The following is a 20,830-nucleotide window of genomic DNA, read 5'->3' on the forward strand; positions in this document are numbered from 1 at the left end:
CTCTGACGCCAGTACGATGTTAGTGAATCTGAAATGCGCATATCGGATTGGAAACTCGAATATTTGTTGTAAGGATACGTACATTCGACAGACACGAAAACGCGAGTAATTCGATACACGGCAAAATTTTAGACGGGCCAAGGACGCTGGAAACGGTGACAGCTGCGTGACAAAATATTTACGTGTGTTTTGCGGTGAGTGGTATTGATCGCGACATTTGGCAGCGGACGCGGGTTGTAACGATTGTGCGGGGGCCAGCGGTGGCGGCGCGGTGCGGAATGTGCGCGCGCAGCGGCCGCAGTCGCAGACATCGACGGCGCGGCGCGCGGCTGCCGCCGGTGGCGCCGCTATTGATCGCTCCGCTGCGGCGGCCGGCAGCCGCCGCGGCCGCCAGTAGCGAACATGCCCAAGTCCAAGCCGGTCCCGCCCGAGGACCTCCTCATCCCGCCGCAAGACAACCGGATCTGCGGCACGATATGCATGTGCCAGATGACGGCCGTGCTGTCGAGCGTGGCGCTCGTCTACCTCACGGTGGCCGTGTACATCCCCACGCTGCGCGCCTTCCAGTCGGGCATCTCGGAGACGCCCGTCATGTGCACGACGACGCGCGCCTGGCACCGCGAATCATGCGAGTGGGGCACGTGCGGTGAGTGGTGTCTGTCCAAGAGCTCGGGCGCCTGCATCCAGATCTACGTCAACCTGCGCCGCAACGGCTCCGACCTGCTGTTCGCCAACTGCTCGCAGACGGCCAACAAGACGTGCTACGGCATCGACCAGGAGAACGCCAAGAAGAGCCGGTGCATCGCGGACGAGTGCCGCAACCTGACCGGCACCTTCAACTGCACCAACGGCGAGTGCATCAACATTACGGACGCCTTCGAGTGTGTGTTCAAGGAAGTGGGGCCACCTCTCAAGTGCTCGGGGCGGCGCGGCAAAATAAACTGTATCGACATGGCCGGCCTCCAGACGTGTGTGCGCGGGACTTGTAACAAAATACTCACCCCCTACAACTGCGAAAGGCGCTGTCTCGAGATCCCGACGCGCAACAAGAACATGATCTTGCTCAGTGGCGACAAGGTGTACCTGTCCTCGTGCGAGCGGGCTATACACGTGGACACCGGCCGCGAAATTTGGACTGAAGACGACAAGACCATTTTGATGGCGTCGTGCTACACGATCGAGAACACGACCCAGGGCGTGGAGGCGGGCGACTGCATCAACGGCACCCTGCTGTCGGAGAATTTCTTCGGCGACCAGACCAACTTCACGTACCTGTCGCACGTGAGCGTGACGAACGTGCGCCTTCTCGACCGCAACCGCACGGTCGCGCCGCCGGAGCAGGACCTGCTCATCGCCAACGAGTCGCACCTCTTCATCAACATGGAGGGCTGCGTGAATACGCTGCGCGACGAGTGCAAAGAGTTCTTGCGCGAATACGGCAAGGACGGCACCGACCACAACGCCCGCGCGCGCTTCCCCTGCTTCTACGCAGACAGCGACACGTCCAAGGTGGTGGCGCGCTTCGACTTGGCCACCACCTACCGACAGTTCCTCGTTGCCTCCATACTGCCGTCCACTCTCTTCGTTGTGTCCTGCTTCATGCTCATATTCTGCCAGAAGACGGTCGAAGTCGGCGACGACGCCAAGATGCGCTTCAAGGGCTGCGCCGCCTCCGACTTCATCACGCCCGGCGAGAAGGCCGCCTCCGCCAACAACCTGGGCGATGGTGGCGGGGGAGACTCCGTCATGGCGCTCTGAGATCCGTCACGTAAGTACTCGCGCTCCTCGCTAAATCGTTGTATCTAAAAGGCGAACGCGAAGAAATTTAAATCTCTCGATAATGTACAAAACGTATGTCATTGTTCTTACTGCAGTCATTTATAAATATTCGAAAAGCATCCTAAAGCCTGTTCAAGGCTGCATATGACAGTGGACGTACTTTCTTCGCCACTTTTTTCTTCCAGTAACAGTGCCCTCCTACTAAGTAATGAAAAACATGAGAACATAGTAGGCAGGCCGTGATAATGACAAAATTTTATCGGAATATTTACATTACACAGTTATTATTGACACAAGAATGTCCAGAATAACGTGAAATAAGTCACGAATTCAGAGAAATGAAGTTAAGTCTATAACATACGGAAATGAAAACTGATATAATACGTCTACTGTTACGAATTATCCTTAGTTTATTGTAAACTTTATGTCATGTACGACGATAGAACAATGCCTTACATACTCTCCTACTCAGTTCATGCACTTATTTCGTTTTTATTAGTAATTGTGAATGAGTTTGACGAAATTTTTACACTGCAAGCGCTTAAAAGGACAAATATTAAATCTGTGCTCTTGTAGGGTAGCTGTCAGAAATATTACTCAGATGTTTCTGTCTGAATTTTTTTTTTTAACGTTCCACATAAACAAGTCTAACACAGTGGTATACTAGACAACAGCTGCATAAAAGTTGCAGGTCTATGATTTTATCTTTATGGATCACAGGTAATTCTTCAATAGCAGCGTGTGTTCTGTAAGCATGCACGGAAATCAGTTTTTTTCGCTTACTAACATACGGCCATTCCACATTCTCACAAGATAACATGTGTTTTTCCGCTGACAAACTGCTCCAACCCGCCACCCGAAATTTTAGCTCGGAGCTGCGACTGTAACCTTATACTATTGATCGGGGAAGGGACAGTCAGTGCTCCGTACTAAGTTTCTGCATTGCAGCGTAACGCGCTCACGCACCGCTTTTACCTGTTTAATTGTTTTCTTTCTATTTTTCCGGATTTTGAGAAAAAAGTCGTATCTGTAACATCACTAGTACAAACATGTACTCCAATTTTTAAAATTTAAAGTTTCAACCAGTTGCATATGCCCAACTATGAAGTACACTGCACGGTCTTACAGGACAGTACTGTACGCTACGTAATGTAATACTGTCTACCATTTATAGTTTAACATTTTCGGAGGCATATATGTAATCTTCGTTGTCAGTCACGATTTTTACCCCGAACTGTGTGTTTATAAATTATTTGTTTCTGTGTTCCATTCCAAATTATGATGTGTACTGTACCGCGGTATTATCGTTCTCATACAAGAATTTCTACTGCTCTATAGTGATGAATCACTATGGTGCATTCATTCCTGAGATTTCACCTAGTGTGTTCACTGTAACATTGGCCTTACCTTTATAAACTTAAAGAGAAGTCTGTCAAAAAGACTACAGCGAGATATATTAAATGACAAATACTATCATGTGTACTTTTGAATGTTTTTGATTCTCGCTTCTTCATCAGTCTTCATACATTTTACCTCTGTGTATCATATACAGCAAAAGTATACACACTAAAAGTTGTCAATGATTGTGTCAGTGGTTCTCTTTCTAGAAATAACAGCGGAGAAGAAAGAGCAATTATAGTAACAAAGTCACAAACAACAAAACAAAAGGCTTTAAGGACGTAATAAATTTTACATAACCAGTTGTTACTTATGAGTAAACTGATTTTACATAACATGTTCAATAAGATGTTCTATTACAGATAACCTGATGCTGGCTGTATAGCTGAACTAAACCTATAGTTCAAATAAAAAAATAATACTCGTAGCAGCGTAACTGGTTATATAAAATTTGTCATGTCTTTAAACAAAATTTTTTACGCAGCAGGTCCAGATGATTAAAAAAAGAAAAGACGTTGAATCGTATTAACAATTCTCTGACCGTGACTGAAATTTTAAACAAATGAACACGAGATTCGAAGAAATTAATTAAATGGAATGGTCGTTTCATTCGGCTAGTGCTGTGCGGGACGGTGTAGGTTCAGGGGGTGAGTGTAGGGGAAGGGGCACGGAAGTCCTCTAGTGGATAAGTAACGCCTGTTGGACCCTCTGCCATTTATAAATTTGCGAAACAAACGAGAAATAATAAGCACACCTCAGACCATAAATTACCCATTTTCTTGCAGTACAGATCAAAACGACAGTTGCGACAAGAATTATGAAACGCACATCCCTCTATTGCTGAAATATGTTAAAAAATCAAAGGCAACGTGTTCCTTGGGTATCATATTCAGCAATATAAGCTGTAACACTCCTGACTTACTCATGTTTTGTGTTATATTTTTTCGTACTAAATAATTATTTTAACAGTGGTGCCCCTTAAACTTCAATGAAAACTGTGTAAACACGTAGTGAAGGTAGCTTGTTGCTTACATCATCCAGCCATACGCGAAGAATCCAAGAGATACACTTCGATCTTAATTGGTTTTGAATATGTTGTAGTGCAGAGCAAAATAAAACACATTTTTATACGTACCGATATGGCTATTAAAGGCATGAAACAGCAGCATGAAAAAAATGAGTTTAGTATTTCTGAATAAATACCGTTGAAAATAGATAAAAACAGATTAAAAAATTTCAAAGAAAAGTTCTATGGATTTTAAAATACGTTTCAACGGTGTACCAGGGTTTATTGAAAAAGTCATTTTTCCATAAATACCCTCCGCCTCACTATTTTGCTTCTCATTTCGATATTTGACTAATACCAAATTCAGTCATATATGATGAAGTATTCCAAAGACGCATGTGCTTTTGCTTGTGCTTCGTGGGCAAAATGAAAGTGTATTCACCATTTCTTTGAGCCGAAAAATTCTGCACTTACTCATTATTGTACAGATTTACAATAATGTTACAGCAGTAATCTAAAAACGGTTTCAAATACAACATAATTACATCTGAAATAGCTTACAAATTGTAAAAAAAAAGTAAAAAAAGAAAACACAAATACAATGCAATACGTTTTATGTATCACAAAATTAAAATATTTCTTTACCAGATATCTATATATCTATATGGGAAAGACTTATTAAACGACGCAGCATGACAACTGGCATTGAAGTGGACACATATCGGGTGCGAATACAGCGAAATAGAGATATTTCTATCTTATTTCTGACAAATGCGTCTGTCGAACACTGCTGGATCATATATGATTGCATTTGCTATTAATGATGCTACAGTTTTTGCTGTTAGTCAAATTTCGAAATGAAAAATAAAATAGTGAGGGGAGGGTCTTTCGAAGAAAAGTCTTTTTCGACAATTCAGGGTGCACCGTTGCTACATCAAAAACCATAGAACTTGTATTTGAAGGTGTTTTATATTTGTTACAGTCCAATGGTATTCATTCGTAGAAATGAAACTGTTATTTTCAGGGGTGTGTTTCACCCCCCTTAACGGCCTTATGGGCACGCATTAAAAAATTTGTGTCTATTATTTGCTCTGCGCTACAACATATTCAAAGCTGATCAAAATCGATGTGTATCCCTTGGGTAGGTTTATTTGTGAACAATTTAGAGGGTCGTTGGAGCGCGTGTAATATTTGGTTTCGTGTTTCTTTGTTTTGGTATCAAAAATGGTGCAAATGGCTCTGAGCACTACGGGACTCAACATCTGAGGTCATCAGTCCCCTAGAACTTAGAACCACTTAAACCTAACTAACCTAAGGACATCACACACATCCATGCCCGAGGCAGGATTCGAACCTGCGACCGTAGTGGTCACGCGGTTCCTCACTGAAGCGCTTAGAACCGCACGGCCACACCGGCCGGCTGTTTTGGTATCAATGGTAAGGAAAAGGAAGGTTGAAATTTACATCTCGTCGACAGAGATATCATCAAAGCTAGAGCACTAACCCATTTGGAGAAGTGCTTGGGAAACTATCCCAGCAGTCTCTTGAAGTGATTTGAGGAAACTCTCATGACCGACAGGAGATTGTAGTAAGTCCAATGTCTCAAACGTTTTGCTATTCGCTCCATGAGTGGGACCGAAATAGCAGAAAACGTACTCTTCCCACTAAGCACAAAATAATTCTATCGAAATAAATGTTTCCATTTAATAAACGGGTCACTATGATTCGTGATATAACGTCAAATATTAGCACAGCATCTCTTAATGACTTTCTCCTAAACATGGTAATCAAATACTGGGATTTAAAATTCTCTTTGCTATTCCACTTTGAATTGTTTGCATTCACGTTGATTGCCACGCATCGCAGAAATTTGACGGATATTACATCTGCTACACACCATCGTATTGCTAGACTATGTTTAGCATGGGCCCAGTGGTGAAACACTAAAGCAGTAATTAGGAGATCGATTTCTTTTTTCCAACGACTTCCAGAAAAACAACAGCCATTTCCCTCCACCTTCGTCAGGATGTATTAATGTTCCATTTCTCAGAAAAATCGAAATCGATGTCGATATATGCTACACGGTAGGCATTCGAGGACAACCTATATATTTTACTGTCTGAAAGTGAGGTCTGCGCTTTTCCTTTTTTTAGATAAAAAAGCGTTTATTTTCAACTTCATCTCTATTTAAGTCAATCCGTTGTGCCTAATGAATGTATTCCATCCCTAAAGTAAGACACAGCAAGATATCTATCTTCGCTGCGATAACCTCATTAGGCCGAAAATGTTTCCCAATCACAAGTTTCTTTACCTCTGCTAATATATGGAAGTCAGAAAGTGATAAATCTGGTGAATCGGGTCGATGATGCAGCAATTCGTACCTAATACGTCTCTGGTTCAGAAGGCCTTCGCGGTATTATCTGATGTGTTTTCTCCACAAATTCATCATTTACACGCGCCGGCCAGTGTGGCCAAGCAGTTCTAGGTGCTTCAGTCTGGAACCGCGCGACCGCGTGTGAGATGTCCATAGGTTAGTTAGGTTTATGTAGTTCTAAGTTCTAGGGGACTGATGACCTCAGATGTTAAGTCCCACGGTGCTCAGAGCCATTTGAACCTTTTACACGACTCGCATTTTGTATCCCAGGAAACACTAGCCACCATTTTTTCGGCAGGTAAAATCGACTTCGTTTACTTTGTGCAACATCAACAGCTATTCCCCATTGCTATGATTACTGTTTCACTTCTACAAAACACTTGATCAGGTAAACATAATGCAATAAAAATCCCAAACTATATTACATTCTGCACATCCACAGCTGTTCAAGGGCATAAATTTCGGGAGAATTCCGCTAACAGCTGGTAAAATTGTTGTTTATTGAATCACAAACGCCTAAAGCTGTATCATCAAGTGCAACCTACATGGTAAAGAGCAATGTACAGTTGCACCACAGTGTGGAAATTAAAATTAATAAAATGTACTCACAACGTCAAAAGGACATAGGTACACCTATCGCTCCTAGTCAAAATTTACTGTTGTTGTTGTTGTAGCCTTCAGTCCAGAGACTGGTTTGATGTAGCTCTCCATGCTGCTCTATCCTGTGCAAGCTTCTTCATCTCCCAATACTTACTGCAACCTACATCCTGAATCTGTTTAGTGTATTCATCTCTTGGTCTCCCTCTACGATTTTTACCCTCCACGCTGCCCTCCAATACTAAATTGGTGATCCCTTGATGCCTCAGAATATGCCCTACTAACCGACCCCTTCTTCCAGTCAAGTTGCGCCACAAATTGCTCTTCTCTCAAATTCTATTCAATACCTCCTCATTAGTTAGGTGATCTACCCATCTAATCTTCAGCACTCTTGTGTAGCACCGCATTTCGAAAGCTTCTATTCTCTTCTTGTCTAAGCTATTTATCGTCCATGTTTCACTTCCATACATGGCTACACTCCATACAAATAATTTCAGAAACGACTTCCTGACACTTCAATCTATACTCGATGTTAACAAATTTCTCTTCTTCAGAAACGCTTTCCTTGCCATTGCCAGTCTACATTTTATATCCTCTCTACTTCGACCATCATCAGTTACTTTGCTCCCCAAATAGCAAAACTCATTTCTTAATCTAATTCCCGCAGCATCACCCGACTTAATTCGACTACATTCCATTATCCTCGTTTTACTTTTGTTGATGCTGATCTTATATCCTCCTTTCAGGACACTGTCCATTCCATTCAGCTGCTCTTCCAGGTCCTTTGCTGTCTCTGACAGAATTACAATGTCATCGGCGAACCTCCAAGTTTTTATTTCTTCTCCATGGATTTTAATTCCTACTCCGAATTGTTCTTTTGTTTCCTTTACTGCTTGGTCAATATACAGATTGAATAACATTGGCAATAGGCTACAACCCTGTCTCACTCCCTTCCCAACCACTGCTTCCCTTTCAATGCCCCTCGACTCTTATAACTGCCATCTGGTTTCTGTACAAATTGTAAATAGCCTTTCGCTCCCTGTATTTTACCCCTGCCAATTTCAGAATTTGAAAGAGAATATTACAGTCAAAATTGTCAAATGCTTTCTCTAAGTATACAAATGCTAGAAACGTAGGTTTGCCTTTCCTTAATCTATTTTCTAAGATAAGTCGTAGGGTCAGCACTGCCTCACGTGTTCAAACATTTCTACGGAATCCAAACTGATCTTCACCGAGGTCGGCTTCTACCAGTTTTTCAATTCGTCTGTAAAGAATTCGTGTTACTATTTTGCAGCCGTGGCTTAATAAACTGATAATTCGGTAATTTTCACATCTGTCAACACCTGCTTTCTTTGGGATTGAAATTATTACATTCTTCTTGACGTTTGAGGGTATTTTGCCTGTCTCATACATCTTGCTCACCAGATGGTACAGTTTTGTTAGGCCTGGCTCTCCCAAGGCTGTCAGTAGTTCTAATGGAATGTTGTCTACTCCCGGGGCCTTGTTTCGACTTAGGACTTTCATTGCTCTGTCAATCCTTCACGCAGTATCATACCTCCTATTTCATCTTCATCTACATTCTCTTCCATTTCCATATTATTGTCCTCAAGAACGTCGCCCTTGTATAGACCCTCTATATACTCCTACCACCTTCCTGCTTTCCCTTCTTTGCTTAGAACTGGGTTTCCATCTGAGCTCTTGATATTCATGCAAGTGGTTCTCTTGTCTCCAAAGGTCTCTTTAATTTTCCTGTAGGCGGTATCTATCTTACCCCTGGTGATACGCACCTCTACATCCTTACATTTGTCCTCTAGCCATCCCTGCTTAGCCATTTTGCACTTCCTGTCGATCTCATTTTTGAGAAGTTTGTATTCCTTTTTGCCTGCTTCATTTACTGCATTTTTATATTTTCTCCTTTCATCAAATAAATTCAATATCTCTTCTGTAACCCTAGGATTTCTATTAGCCCACGTCTTTTTACCTACTTGATCCTCTGCTACCTTCACTGTTTCATCTCTCAAAGCTACCCATTCTTCTTCTACTGTATTTCTTTCCCCCATTCTTGTCAATCATTCCCTAATGCTCTCCTTGAAGCTCTTTACAACCTCTGGTTCTTTCAGTTTATCCAGGACCCATTTCCTCAAATTCCCACCTTTTTGCAGTTTCTTCAGTTTCAATCTACAGTTCATAACCAATAGATTGTGGTCAGAGTCCACATCTGCCTTTGGAAATGTCTTACAATTTAAAACCTGGTTCCTGAACCTCTGTCTTAGCATTATATAATATATCTGAGACCTTCCGGTATCTCCAGGCTTCTTCCATGTAAACAATCTCATTTTATGATTCTTGAACCAAGTGTTAACTATGATTAAGTTAGGCTCTGTGCAAAATTCTACCAGGTGGATTTTTCTTTCATTCCTGCCTCCCATTCCATATTCACCTACTACGTTTCCTTCTCTTCCTTTTCCTACTACCGAGTTCCAGTCACCCATGACTATTAAATTTTCGTCTCCCTTCACTATCGGAATAATTTCTTTTATCTCTTCATACATTTCATCAATCTCTTCGTCATCTGCGGAGCTAGTTGGCATATAAACTTGTACTACTGTGGCTACGTGGGCTTCGTATCTATCTTGGCCACAATAATGCGTTCTTTATGCTGTTTGTAGTAGCTTACCTGCATTCCTAATTTCCTATTCATTATTAAACCTTCTTGCAGCGGTGTACCGTAGGTCTCTAGAAGAGCGTAGCTTTCCAAAGGATTGGAAAAGGGCACAGGTCATCCCCGTCTTCAAGAAGGGACGTCGAACAGATGTGCAGAACTATAGACCTATATCTCTAACATCGATCAGTTGTAGAATTTTGGAACTCGTATTATGTTCGAGTATAATGACTTTTCTGGAGACTAGAAATCTACTCTGTAGGAATCAGCATGGGTTTCGAAAAAAACGGTCGTGTGAAACCCAGCTCGCGCTATTCGTCCACGAGACTCAGGGGGCCATAGACACGGGTTCCGAGGTAGATGCCGTGTTTCTTGACTTTCGCAAGGCGTTCGATACAGTTCCCCACAGTCGTTTAATGAACAAAGTAAGAGCATATGGACTATCAGACCAATTGTGTGATTGGATTGAAGAGTTCCTAGATAACAGAACACAGCATGTCATTCTCAATGGAGAGAAGTCTTCCGAAGTAAGAGTGATTTCAGGTGTGGCGCAGGGGAGTGTCATAGGACCGTTGCTATTCACAACATACATAAATGACCTTGTGGATGACATCGGAAGTTCACTGACGCTTTTTGGTGTATCGAGAGGTTGTAACAATGAAAAATTGTACTGAAATGCAGGAGGATCTGCAGCGAATTGACGCATGGTGCAGGGAATGGCAATTCAACGTCAATGTAGACAAGTGTAATGTGCTGCGAATATGGTTCAAACGGCTCTGAGCACTATGGGACTCAACTGCTGAGGTCATTAGTCCCCTAGAACTTAGAACTAGTTAAACCTAACTAACCTAAGGACATCACAAACATCCATGCCCGAGGCAGGATTTGAACCTGCGACCGTAGCGGTCCTGCGGTTCCAGACTGCAGCGCCTTTAACCGCACGGCCACTTCTGCCGGCTGTGCTGCGAATACATAGAAAGATAGATCGCTTATCATTTAGCTACAAAATAGCAGGTCAGCAACTGGAAGCAGTTAATTCCATAAATTATCTGGGAATACGCATTAGGAGTGATTTGAAATGGAATGATCATATAAAGTTGATCGTTGGTAAAGCAGATGCCAGACTGAGATTCATTGTAAGAATCCTAAGGAAATGCAATCCGAAAACAAAGGAAGTAGGTTACAGTACGCTTGTTTGCCCACTGCTTGAATACTGCTCACCAGTGTGGGATCCGTACCAGATAGGGTTCATAGAAGAGATAGAGAAGATCCAACGGAGAGCAGCGTGCTTCGTTACAGGATCATTTAGTAATCGCGAAAGCGTTACGGAGATGATAGATAAACTCCAGTGGAAGACTCTGCAGGAGAGACGCTCAGTAGCTCGGTACGGGCTTTTGTTGAAGTTTCGAGAACATACCTTCACCGAAGAGTCAAGCAGTATATTGCTCCCTCCTACGTATATCTCGCGAAGAGACGATGAGGATAAAATCTGAGAGATTAGAGCCCACACAGAAGCATACCGACAATCCTTCTTTCCACGAACAATACGAGACTGGAATAGAAGGGAGAACCGGTAGAGGTACTCAAGGTACCCTCCGCCACACACCGTCAGGTGGCTTGCGGAGTATGGATGTAGATGTAGATGTAGATGTAGATGTACTCCTGCAATAGTCCTATTTGGTTTTGTATTTATAACCCTGTATTCATCTAACCAGAAGTCTAGTTCCTCCTGCCACCGAACTTCACTAATTCCCACTATATCTAACTTTTACCTATCCATTTCCCTTTTTTTATTTTCTAACCTGCCTGCCCGATTAAGGGAGCTGACATTCCGCGCTCCGACCCGTAGAACGCCAGTTTTCTTTCTCCTGATAACAATTTACCTGTGAATACTATGGCGAACGAAAGGTGACGGAGGCATGCTCCGTTCATTTAGGACAAATTGCTGATAGGTGAAACTGGCAGTTACAGAGCCGTGTTTTAAAATTTGCCTGCGTCTAAACAATATGGTTGTATGTCCTCTTTTAGAATACTGCAGTGTGGGATCCTTACCAGATAGGATTGACGCAGTACATCGAGAAAGCTCGAAGAATGGCAGCACGTTTTGTATTATAGCGAAACAGGGGAGAGAGCGTCACCGAAATGATACAGGATTTGAGGTCGACATCATTAAAACAAAGGCGATTTTCGTTGTGGCGTAATCTTCTCATGAAATTTCACTCACCAACTTTCTCCTCCGAATGCGAAAATATTTTATTGACGCTGACCTACATAGGGAGAAATGATCATCGTAAGGGAAATCAGAGCTCGCACGGAATGATCTAGGTGTCCGATTTTTCCGCGCACTATACGAGATCGGAATAATGGAAAATTATTGTGAAGGTGGTTCGATGAGCCCTCTGCCATGCACTTAAATGTGATTTGCAGAGTATCCATGAAGATGTAGATGAAGAAAGAAAGAAAAGTATTTTGTAGCGAAAGAATGAAAAAAATTTAAAAAATGTCTGCATCTAAACAGAAAAAAGAAAAATGTTTTGTAGTGAGAGTACTCTAAAACCATTTTTAAAATAGGACCGAATTGGCGATAAAAAATTGTCACTGCTAACCTAATTAGTCGTGGCACTATGCAAATTACTGTTTGGAATGTAACAGGTGAGAGTGTCTTACCAGTGCCATGGCAGGGCAACCTGGTATTCGACAAAGTAAAAGCGACCCGACCGAACGACTGTCAAGGAGAGGTCCCCAGGGGTGGGATAGACTTTTTTAATCCACCTGCATGGTTATGTACTTAAAGATCCCACGAATCACATCCTGCAGCCAGTCACCCTGGTGGGCCCTCGCTCGTGGAAAAAAAAAAAAAAAAAAAAAAAAACGCTAACGCCGGCCGTGGTGGCCGTGCGGTTCTAGGCGCTGCAGTCCGGAGCTGCGGGACTGCTACGGTCGCAGGTTCGAATCCTGCCTCGGGCATGGATGTGTGTGATGACCTTAGGTTAGTTAGGTGTAAGTAGTTCTAAGTCCTAGGGGACTGATAACCTAAGATGTTAAGTCCCATAGTGCTCAGAGCCATTTAAACCACTTTTTTGAAAACACTAAAAACGACAAAGCGCTCCTAGTCGTTAGTACATATCGTCGAACTGTCACATGGATAGCTTCTGTTCCGCCAGCCAACTACTCTTAGTCAGTCGTGTGGGCCACTGTTACTTTGTCCAACACCGGGATGCCCTGCCGCTGCACTAAGACACTGCCACCTGATACATTCTACACAGTAATTTGCATTTTGCCGCGACTTATGTTATTAGTAACAATTTTTTATTGCCAGTACGGCCCTTTTTAAAAAAATACTTTCATCGCCCTGTCACTATAAAATATTTTTCTTTCTTCTTTTTAGATGCAGGCAAATTTTAAAAAAGACTCTGCAACTGCAACTTTCACCTATCAGCAATTTATCCTAAATGAATGGAGCACGTCTTCGTTCCTTTCGTTCGCCATAGTATTGGCAATATTCACTGATTTCTAAATTCTGACTAGGAGTCATGGATATGGCCTTTTAACGTTGTGAGCATATTTTAGACATTCCTTAATTAATTTTAATATCCACAATATCTTCACCATGTAGGTTGCACCTAATGATGTGGCTTCAGGCCGCAAAACCGGTTGTGTTTCAATAAACAACAATTTTACCAGCTGTTGGTGGAATTCTTCCGATCATCAACAAAAATCCTCTTCAGTTGTAAGTAATTAGTATTTTTTATTGCAATCCCGATTTCGGAAGATTGAAGCTTCATCATCATATGCCAACCAACCCTGAACAAGAGGAGGAGAAGCTAGCTTAGAAGAACTATGGGGCTGGCATTCCATCGTTTGTGGATGTCAATCCCATAGTTCTTGTAAGCGTCCTCCATCTCTTGTTCATAACTGGCTGCACCTAATGGGGGAGGCTGAAACTTTCGAAACCGGTTGCGTATTAAAAAAGACGTATCAGTCACAACTGAAGTGGATTTTTATTCAGTCAATATGTTTCGCTCTGATGTAAAGTGGCAGACACACGTCTTATACAGAGTAACAAATCGCCGAAAAAGTTAGTTGGATTTTTTTAACTGCACAGAATTATGAAATATGTCTTTTCACTTGTGTCAATAATAATCTGTCACCAACGGAAATTCATCTAAAGTCGGTGATAGTTTCCCATCAAATCGGTAACCGTGAATGTGCCATCTTTGTGTCTCTTGACACTGAGAAAGCATGTGCACGTGTATGGAATTCCGATATTTTCAAACTCCAGTGGTATGCACTTCCAATAAACTATGTCCACATTGTATGAAGGCTTTCACGACCGGATGACATTTCTTCTGGTAAACCTTCCGGGATGTAAGGTCGTGGTCCATGAAAGTCTTCAGCTCCTAACGTTTCGTCCAGAGCTGCGCTGGACATCTTCAGAGGGGTGTTTCTCCTCCGGTGAGTCTTGCCGACCCGTCAGTTGGCAAGACTCACCGGAGGAGAAACACCCCTCTGAAGATGTCCAGCGCAGCTCTGGACGAAACGTTAGGAGCTGAAGAGTTTCATGGACCACGACCTTACATCCCGGAAGGTTTACCAGAAGATATGTCCACATTCTTGCATCCTTTCTCTCCAACCGTTCATCCTACGTAACCATAAACTGCACTTATTTCCTTATCTTCCATGACACATCATTTTTTCCCCATGACTCTTTATTTTCTCCATTCCTGTGTATCCTCCACACTGCAGATCTGCTTAAACCCGCTCCTCCTGTCCATCCATCCACTCTCGGAAATGCCAACGACATCTTCAACCCGATTTCAACCAGTTTACCTCTCGGTTCTACTAGTGTCTCCTCGAGATCAAATCTTCCAAGGTCCAGGCTATCATCGCAGGACAAAATTCCCACAGATTCCGTCCCAATGATTTCCACCACGCCATTTACCACTTTCCTCTCTAAGTAACTAACACACTAAAATACCTCAGATAAACGCTCGACGGTAAATTAACATGGAAACTACAACTACTAGCCATAAAACAAAAACACCAGAACGGACTAAAACCACTAACCGGCCGAACATGGGAGTTCCATTCCTTCATCATATACCACACCTACAAAACCCAGATCCACCAGTCATCTCTTATGTCAATGTAACATGAATTTCAGTTCCATCAAAATTTTACCACTCCCTACCGGCCCTCAAACGACATGCACTGAGTCTCGCATTCCATATCCGTCTACTTTCCCTCATTAGGATCCTGTATGAGCTTAGTAATTTCCGTCCTCTACTGCCCATCAAACACCTTCGTTAGTAGTAGTTTAGGGGCGCCGTGAGCATAGAGTGCATTGTTGACAGATGTATCCAAGATGGCTGCGATGACGTCATCCAAGATAGCGACATGTAGACGTGGTAACAGCGCATAACCTCATCCAAGATGGAGCTCGTGACGTCAGCTGATGACGCGAGTACCGTTATCCAAGATGGCGGCTTTTGGCAGGAAAGTGTCCGTGCCCCCTGCCATGTCCCCCTAACAGGAAGTTTGAATTTTGGCGGGAAATTGAATTATCTGCTTCTACGGGTCACCTGGCAGTCACCCGCCCCCATTTCCGACTTTTTGCATGATGGTGCGTTATCCTCTTGGAAAATGGTTGGGAAAATTTGAATTTTGGAGAGAATTTTGCTCTAAGAGCTTACTCCTGCAGTTGAGGGGAGTTAGTATGGTGTTGCCCCCACTACAGACTGTTCATGATCTCATTCAATTCGAATATAATTGATTTAATTTTTTTTAATTTGTTTAAATTTGTATAAATTTGTTTAAATATATTGAAATTTGTTTAAATTTATTATCTGCCTACAGCAGTAGTGGCTTAGTGTGGTGTTACCACCACAAGAGGCTGAGATATCAGTGCTTGTTGCACTATCAGTGTTGAAGGAGTATGTGTTGAATCAGTGAGGATGGTTCAAATGGCTCTGAGCACTATGGGACATAACATCTGAGGTCATTAGTCCCCTAGAACTTAGAACTACTTAAACCTAACTAACCTAACAACATCACACACATCCATGCCCGAGGCAGGATTCGAACTTGCGACCTTAGCTGTCGCGCGGTTCCAGACTGAAGCGCTTAGAACAGCTCGGCCACACCGGCCGGCGAATCAGTGAGGTGTTCGTGCCAGTTGGGGGAGTTTCAATAGCTGTATTACATGCACTCATTAAGCTAAAGTGTGCATCCACAGCTCACTGCATGAAGAATGGAAGCGAGCATTAATGCTTGAACATGTGAAAAGGAAGAATACGGTCCTGCAAATAAATGCTTTGCACCGAGATGCATTAAAGATACATTACACTATGCATTGAAACATCTGTCTCTATTGGAACTGTCTGTCATTTCTAAAGCCTATGTATAACCTCCCACAACACAAGAGTCAACTGCCTCCGATCCAGCAGACCAAAGTTCTAGACTAGTTCTAGAGTTCACCACTAGAGGGCACCATGATAGGTTATGTGATCATGCAGTTCAGTCAATAGGAGCACAGCATCATGATGACATCACGTGTTTTTCTGAGCTGCACGTGTGCCCCAGCCTCTTCATCCGACCTGTGGTCTGGAGGGGAAATATGGTGTGAAACTGACTCAGTCTGTTCTGTGCTGTTGAAGAGAGGAAGGAGTGTATTTTATTTATTTTTGGAACAATTTACTTGAGGGCGGATTTCACGTAGTTTATTTATTATGCTGATACAAAACACTCACTCTGATGTGTTTGGGGTCACAATAGACAGTTTACAGACCTGGAAAGTTCTCGTAAATAATGCAGTACACTGATCTGCAGAGATGCAAACAACTTGTAAATTACCAAAATAATCCATTACGCAGCATACATCCGTGCAAACTAGTCGTAGATCACCTAAATAATGCATGTGTAACTCTATGCAAACATGCTCACAATGCTTAAACACCTGAAAATAATGCAGTGCACAAACACGTAGTGCATGTAAAAAACGCAATGTATCAGCGACTCAAATCCAGATTCTACTGCATGGAAAGCCTAAGTGCACCCCCTAACACATGGAAAGTGTCCAGATACAGAAGAGAAAGGTTAGGTTACTGTACTTGATTGATTTCGATCGGGAAACTGACGCAAATATCGATCCTAATTACGTTATCACAAAGATTGGTCCTAATTACACAGCTAAATGCATAGCGCTACACAAGTATGGCAAAAAAAGCACACTACGCTGCAAAAACTAACGATACCATACAACTGGTGTTATCCTTCTGAGAAAAAATTTCTCAATACCACTCGAAACCAGCGACAGATACACTCAAACTCTACGCTACACCTACAAGCTGGCGCGACAAAGGCTTGGGTGTAAGATACTATCTTTATTCTTTTTGGCGGGAAATATATTCAACTGACGAGATGCTGGTGTTGGACAGAGAGGAGTTTATAAAGTATATTACCTCTAAGCATACAGCATCTATTGCTGTTTGACATCGGAGTTCGCTACAGACGCCTACTAAAAATCACCCTACAACCCAGCTAACCAAAGCCAATACACATAATCACAGCTGATGGAAAAAATGCGTCACAGCTCTAATTACACTTCGTAATTGTCATGAAAAAACCAGAACTTGTAGCCAACGAGTCATAATGCAACATATGTACTGGGGAAAAGCGTCATCCTAAAAAGACTGCAGGAGGAGGAGGGGGGGGGGTGGTAGACGAATGTGCGTTCTCCTCCATGTACAATCACAAACTGCCGAAAATCGAGACCCTCTACCCTCCAACCACCTATAGGATGGATGGACAGAGGTAGGGAGGGAGCTACTCCACCAGCAGCCTCGCGACACGTGCTGGCCGCTGTCCACCTAGAGACGATGATCGTTCGCCAACACAAAAGCAGCTATAGTTAACTAAACAATAGGAGATAAAAGAACGGCTGTCCCGAATGCATATTGCTTGCCCCCTAATGGTTAGGGGGCGCAGTTGCGGTGAAGAACTGTCACAGACTAGACAGGTCCTCAACGTCCCCAATAGGCCTCTCGTTCTGGGATGAAAAACACTTTTGTTTAACGTCACGTAGGACGCTCCAGCTGGGACCAGAGAAGAGCTGCGGTCTCGTAGAGAACTCGCCCGCCATTCTATGCACGACTATTCAACATCAACTCGATTCCTATAATGAAGCAACCATTAGAAACGGAAATAATAAATGTCCTCTTCCCACGAAAATAGACCAAGTCCATTTATGAGCAAAATCGGTATAGGTTTTTACGTTTGACTGCACTCGCATCTCATTATTTTGAGACGTCCAGTGAAGTGTACTGCTACCGATCACAAATGATCAGCAGAGACATACCCACCCTGCGCAAAATTAGGAAAAAATAATTTCCGACTATTTTGATGCGAAAACTACCGATCACTGCAGAATGTCCTCGTTATTTCGAAATTAAGTTGATCATGAGAGTCACTTTGTATGGCAAGGAATTTTTGGTTTTGTTATTTCTGTAGTTGGATTACACTCACCAGGTAGGTCAAATGGGAATCCATGGTGGGAACACAATGTTCTTTTTGAGGAACCCTATCGAGAACTGACATCTGAAGCTGACCACAGAGGGATTCTACAGCCCACAACAAACATTTCGTGTAAAGACCATGCAATTAAAAACACGATCGTCGCGACTATGTTACTGTCACCATGCATAAAAAGTGTTCTTGAGTCTACAGGTACACAAACGAGCTGCTGATAGTGTTACGCTTTCTGGTAGAAATAATGTCAGTGTTTTGGAATCAAATCTATCCATTCAACCACTTACTTGCGTTGGATGCTGTAGAGACCTCTTTTAATGATTACAGCCACTGGTGAATCATATTCGTGGCACTCTCATATCTCAAAATAAGTCACTTTATGTCTCTCAGGGTGCATTCTTGTCCATTACCCAAACATATGTAGCGATCCTATTAAATATACAGGTATTGGTTCATTGCAGCCCGTCGTTCGAGATCGAAGTCACTTCCACAGGCCAGTGTAAAGCTTCATCACCTGTACTGTAGGATGACCATGTCCAACAGACTATCAACCACACGAGAGGGCTCCTGTATTGGTCCTTCATAAGCAGTTCAATACATTGTTTTTTTCTGTTGTAACGCATCCAATCAGTGTACACTGCTATACACTTTGTTTTTTCTACCATGACTTTGACACTCGTGTCAGCTGCTGCTAAACCGACATTAACATGCTTCAATCCTCTGGCTCTCATAGAAATTTGAACATCGCATGGCATAAACTGTACAGCTACCGCACCACAGCCTGGTAGAAATAAAACACAGACACGATGTTTGTCATTAACAAAGATGTGGAAGACATCGCAACATATGGAAACTGGAAGAGTCTGTGGTATTGTAGAGCGCTTTCAACAACCACTCGAAGGTGACCTGTACAGTTAATCTCATCTTCCCATCGAAAGGGTAGTGGATGTCTCAGTGCTCCATTTCGAAAAGCTTTATTCCTTCATTTTGCAGTCATGTTCATGATTACTGTTCCAGTGTTGACCATCACGGGAAGGTGCTGTTCACAACATGCGTGTGGTAGCACAAATAAAAAGAGGTACTGTTATCTTATTCGTGGAAAAAAATAAAAGTAAAAATAAAAACATGTGTACATTATTGTTGCATATATAAATAGGACGAGTCTGTAGGAATGAGTAATGCTTCCAAACAATTGTATTAATGTGATGACCTCTACATTTAATCCCATGTTCCACAGCGACAAGTAGCAGACATCCAGTGTTCCGTCAAGGTTCCCTCCATCTCAATGGAGTGGTGTCAATCAATAATTATAGGGTAATCAACAGCGTACCCAGTGGACAGTCTGGACTGGAAAGAAGCCATTGATATGGAGCGATGTACTGTAATACACACCGCAGTTGATAGCGAGATCAATTTTAACAATTTTGCCCAGAAGTCGGAGAGAGCAGTATCCACCACATACTGCAACCTGTTTAGAAACAGGGTGAGCTGAGTTAATGATATAGGAACGTGTTTTGACCACTCGGTGAAAGTGGGAATATGTTCTCGTATCTCCACCACCCATGTACAATGAGTAAAGTCAGCGTGAAATGAAGCCTGCTCCAGCTACACGACGACAGTACGAACAGTTAAGGTGGTGTTCCTTGCTGAGAAAATTAGGAAGACTCAACAGCGAAGCAGATCCGCGTTTCTCAGAATCCATTCACATCTATCACCCAAACATTGTATCATCGTTATTCTGCACCATCCAGCAGAGAAAAATTACTATCTGCATGCCAGCATCGAGCACATGTATTATCCTATTAAATATATAGGTATTGATCCATTGCACAGACCAGTGTAAAGTTGCATCGCCTGTACTGTAAGAGGATGACTGAATCCCACAAACTACAATAAGTCGCAAGAGACGCTCCCTGTGACGCTGTGTCATTGTTTGAAACATTGCTTCCTCCGCTGTAATATGCTTTGTTTTTCCCGCCACAACTTCGAGGTCTGTGTCAGGTTCTAAACTGACATTAACACGCTCTGATCCATTGCTTCTCGCAGAAAACTAGACGTCGCATGGTATATATCATGTTGCTACTGCTGCTACCATAACACACCACACACACTGAATGATTTAAAATAAAAGACAGTTACAACATAAGGAAACTGGAAGAGTTTGGTGGTATTGTGGAGAGTCTCCGAACTGTTGTCCGAAGGTGATTGACGACCTCTACATTTAAACTCATCTGCCACAGTGACGGAATAGCTGATGGCTCTGCGTTTCGTTTCGACTGATTCCTCATATTGCAGTCATGTACGCGATCACTGTTTCGATGTTAGCCACCCCCAGAAGGTGTTGCCACGCCACCAAAACTTTTTCTCCATCTCAAACAAGCGATATCAATCAGTCATTACGTGGTAACCAACATCGTACCAGTGGGCAGATGGGTTGGAAAAGACACCATCGATGTACTGTAATAATAAGCATCACAGTTGATAGTGC

General features: G+C 42.8%; 1 protein-coding gene across 1 annotated transcript in view; it reads left to right on the forward strand.

The window, feature by feature from the left end:
- The first annotated feature begins 401 nt into the window (after positions 1-401).
- LOC124722131 overlaps positions 402-20,830 on the forward strand; it is a 218,935-nt gene continuing 198,506 nt past the window's right edge. The window contains exon 1 of the mRNA XM_047247335.1: positions 402-1,768. Within this exon, the coding sequence (XP_047103291.1) occupies positions 403-1,758 (1,356 nt within the window). The 5' untranslated portion in view covers position 402 and the 3' untranslated portion in view covers positions 1,759-1,768. The remainder of the gene's footprint in view (positions 1,769-20,830) is intronic.

The sequence above is a fragment of the Schistocerca piceifrons genome, chromosome X (genome assembly GCF_021461385.2).
Source record: "Schistocerca piceifrons isolate TAMUIC-IGC-003096 chromosome X, iqSchPice1.1, whole genome shotgun sequence".
Lineage (NCBI taxonomy): Eukaryota > Metazoa > Arthropoda > Insecta > Orthoptera > Acrididae > Schistocerca > Schistocerca piceifrons.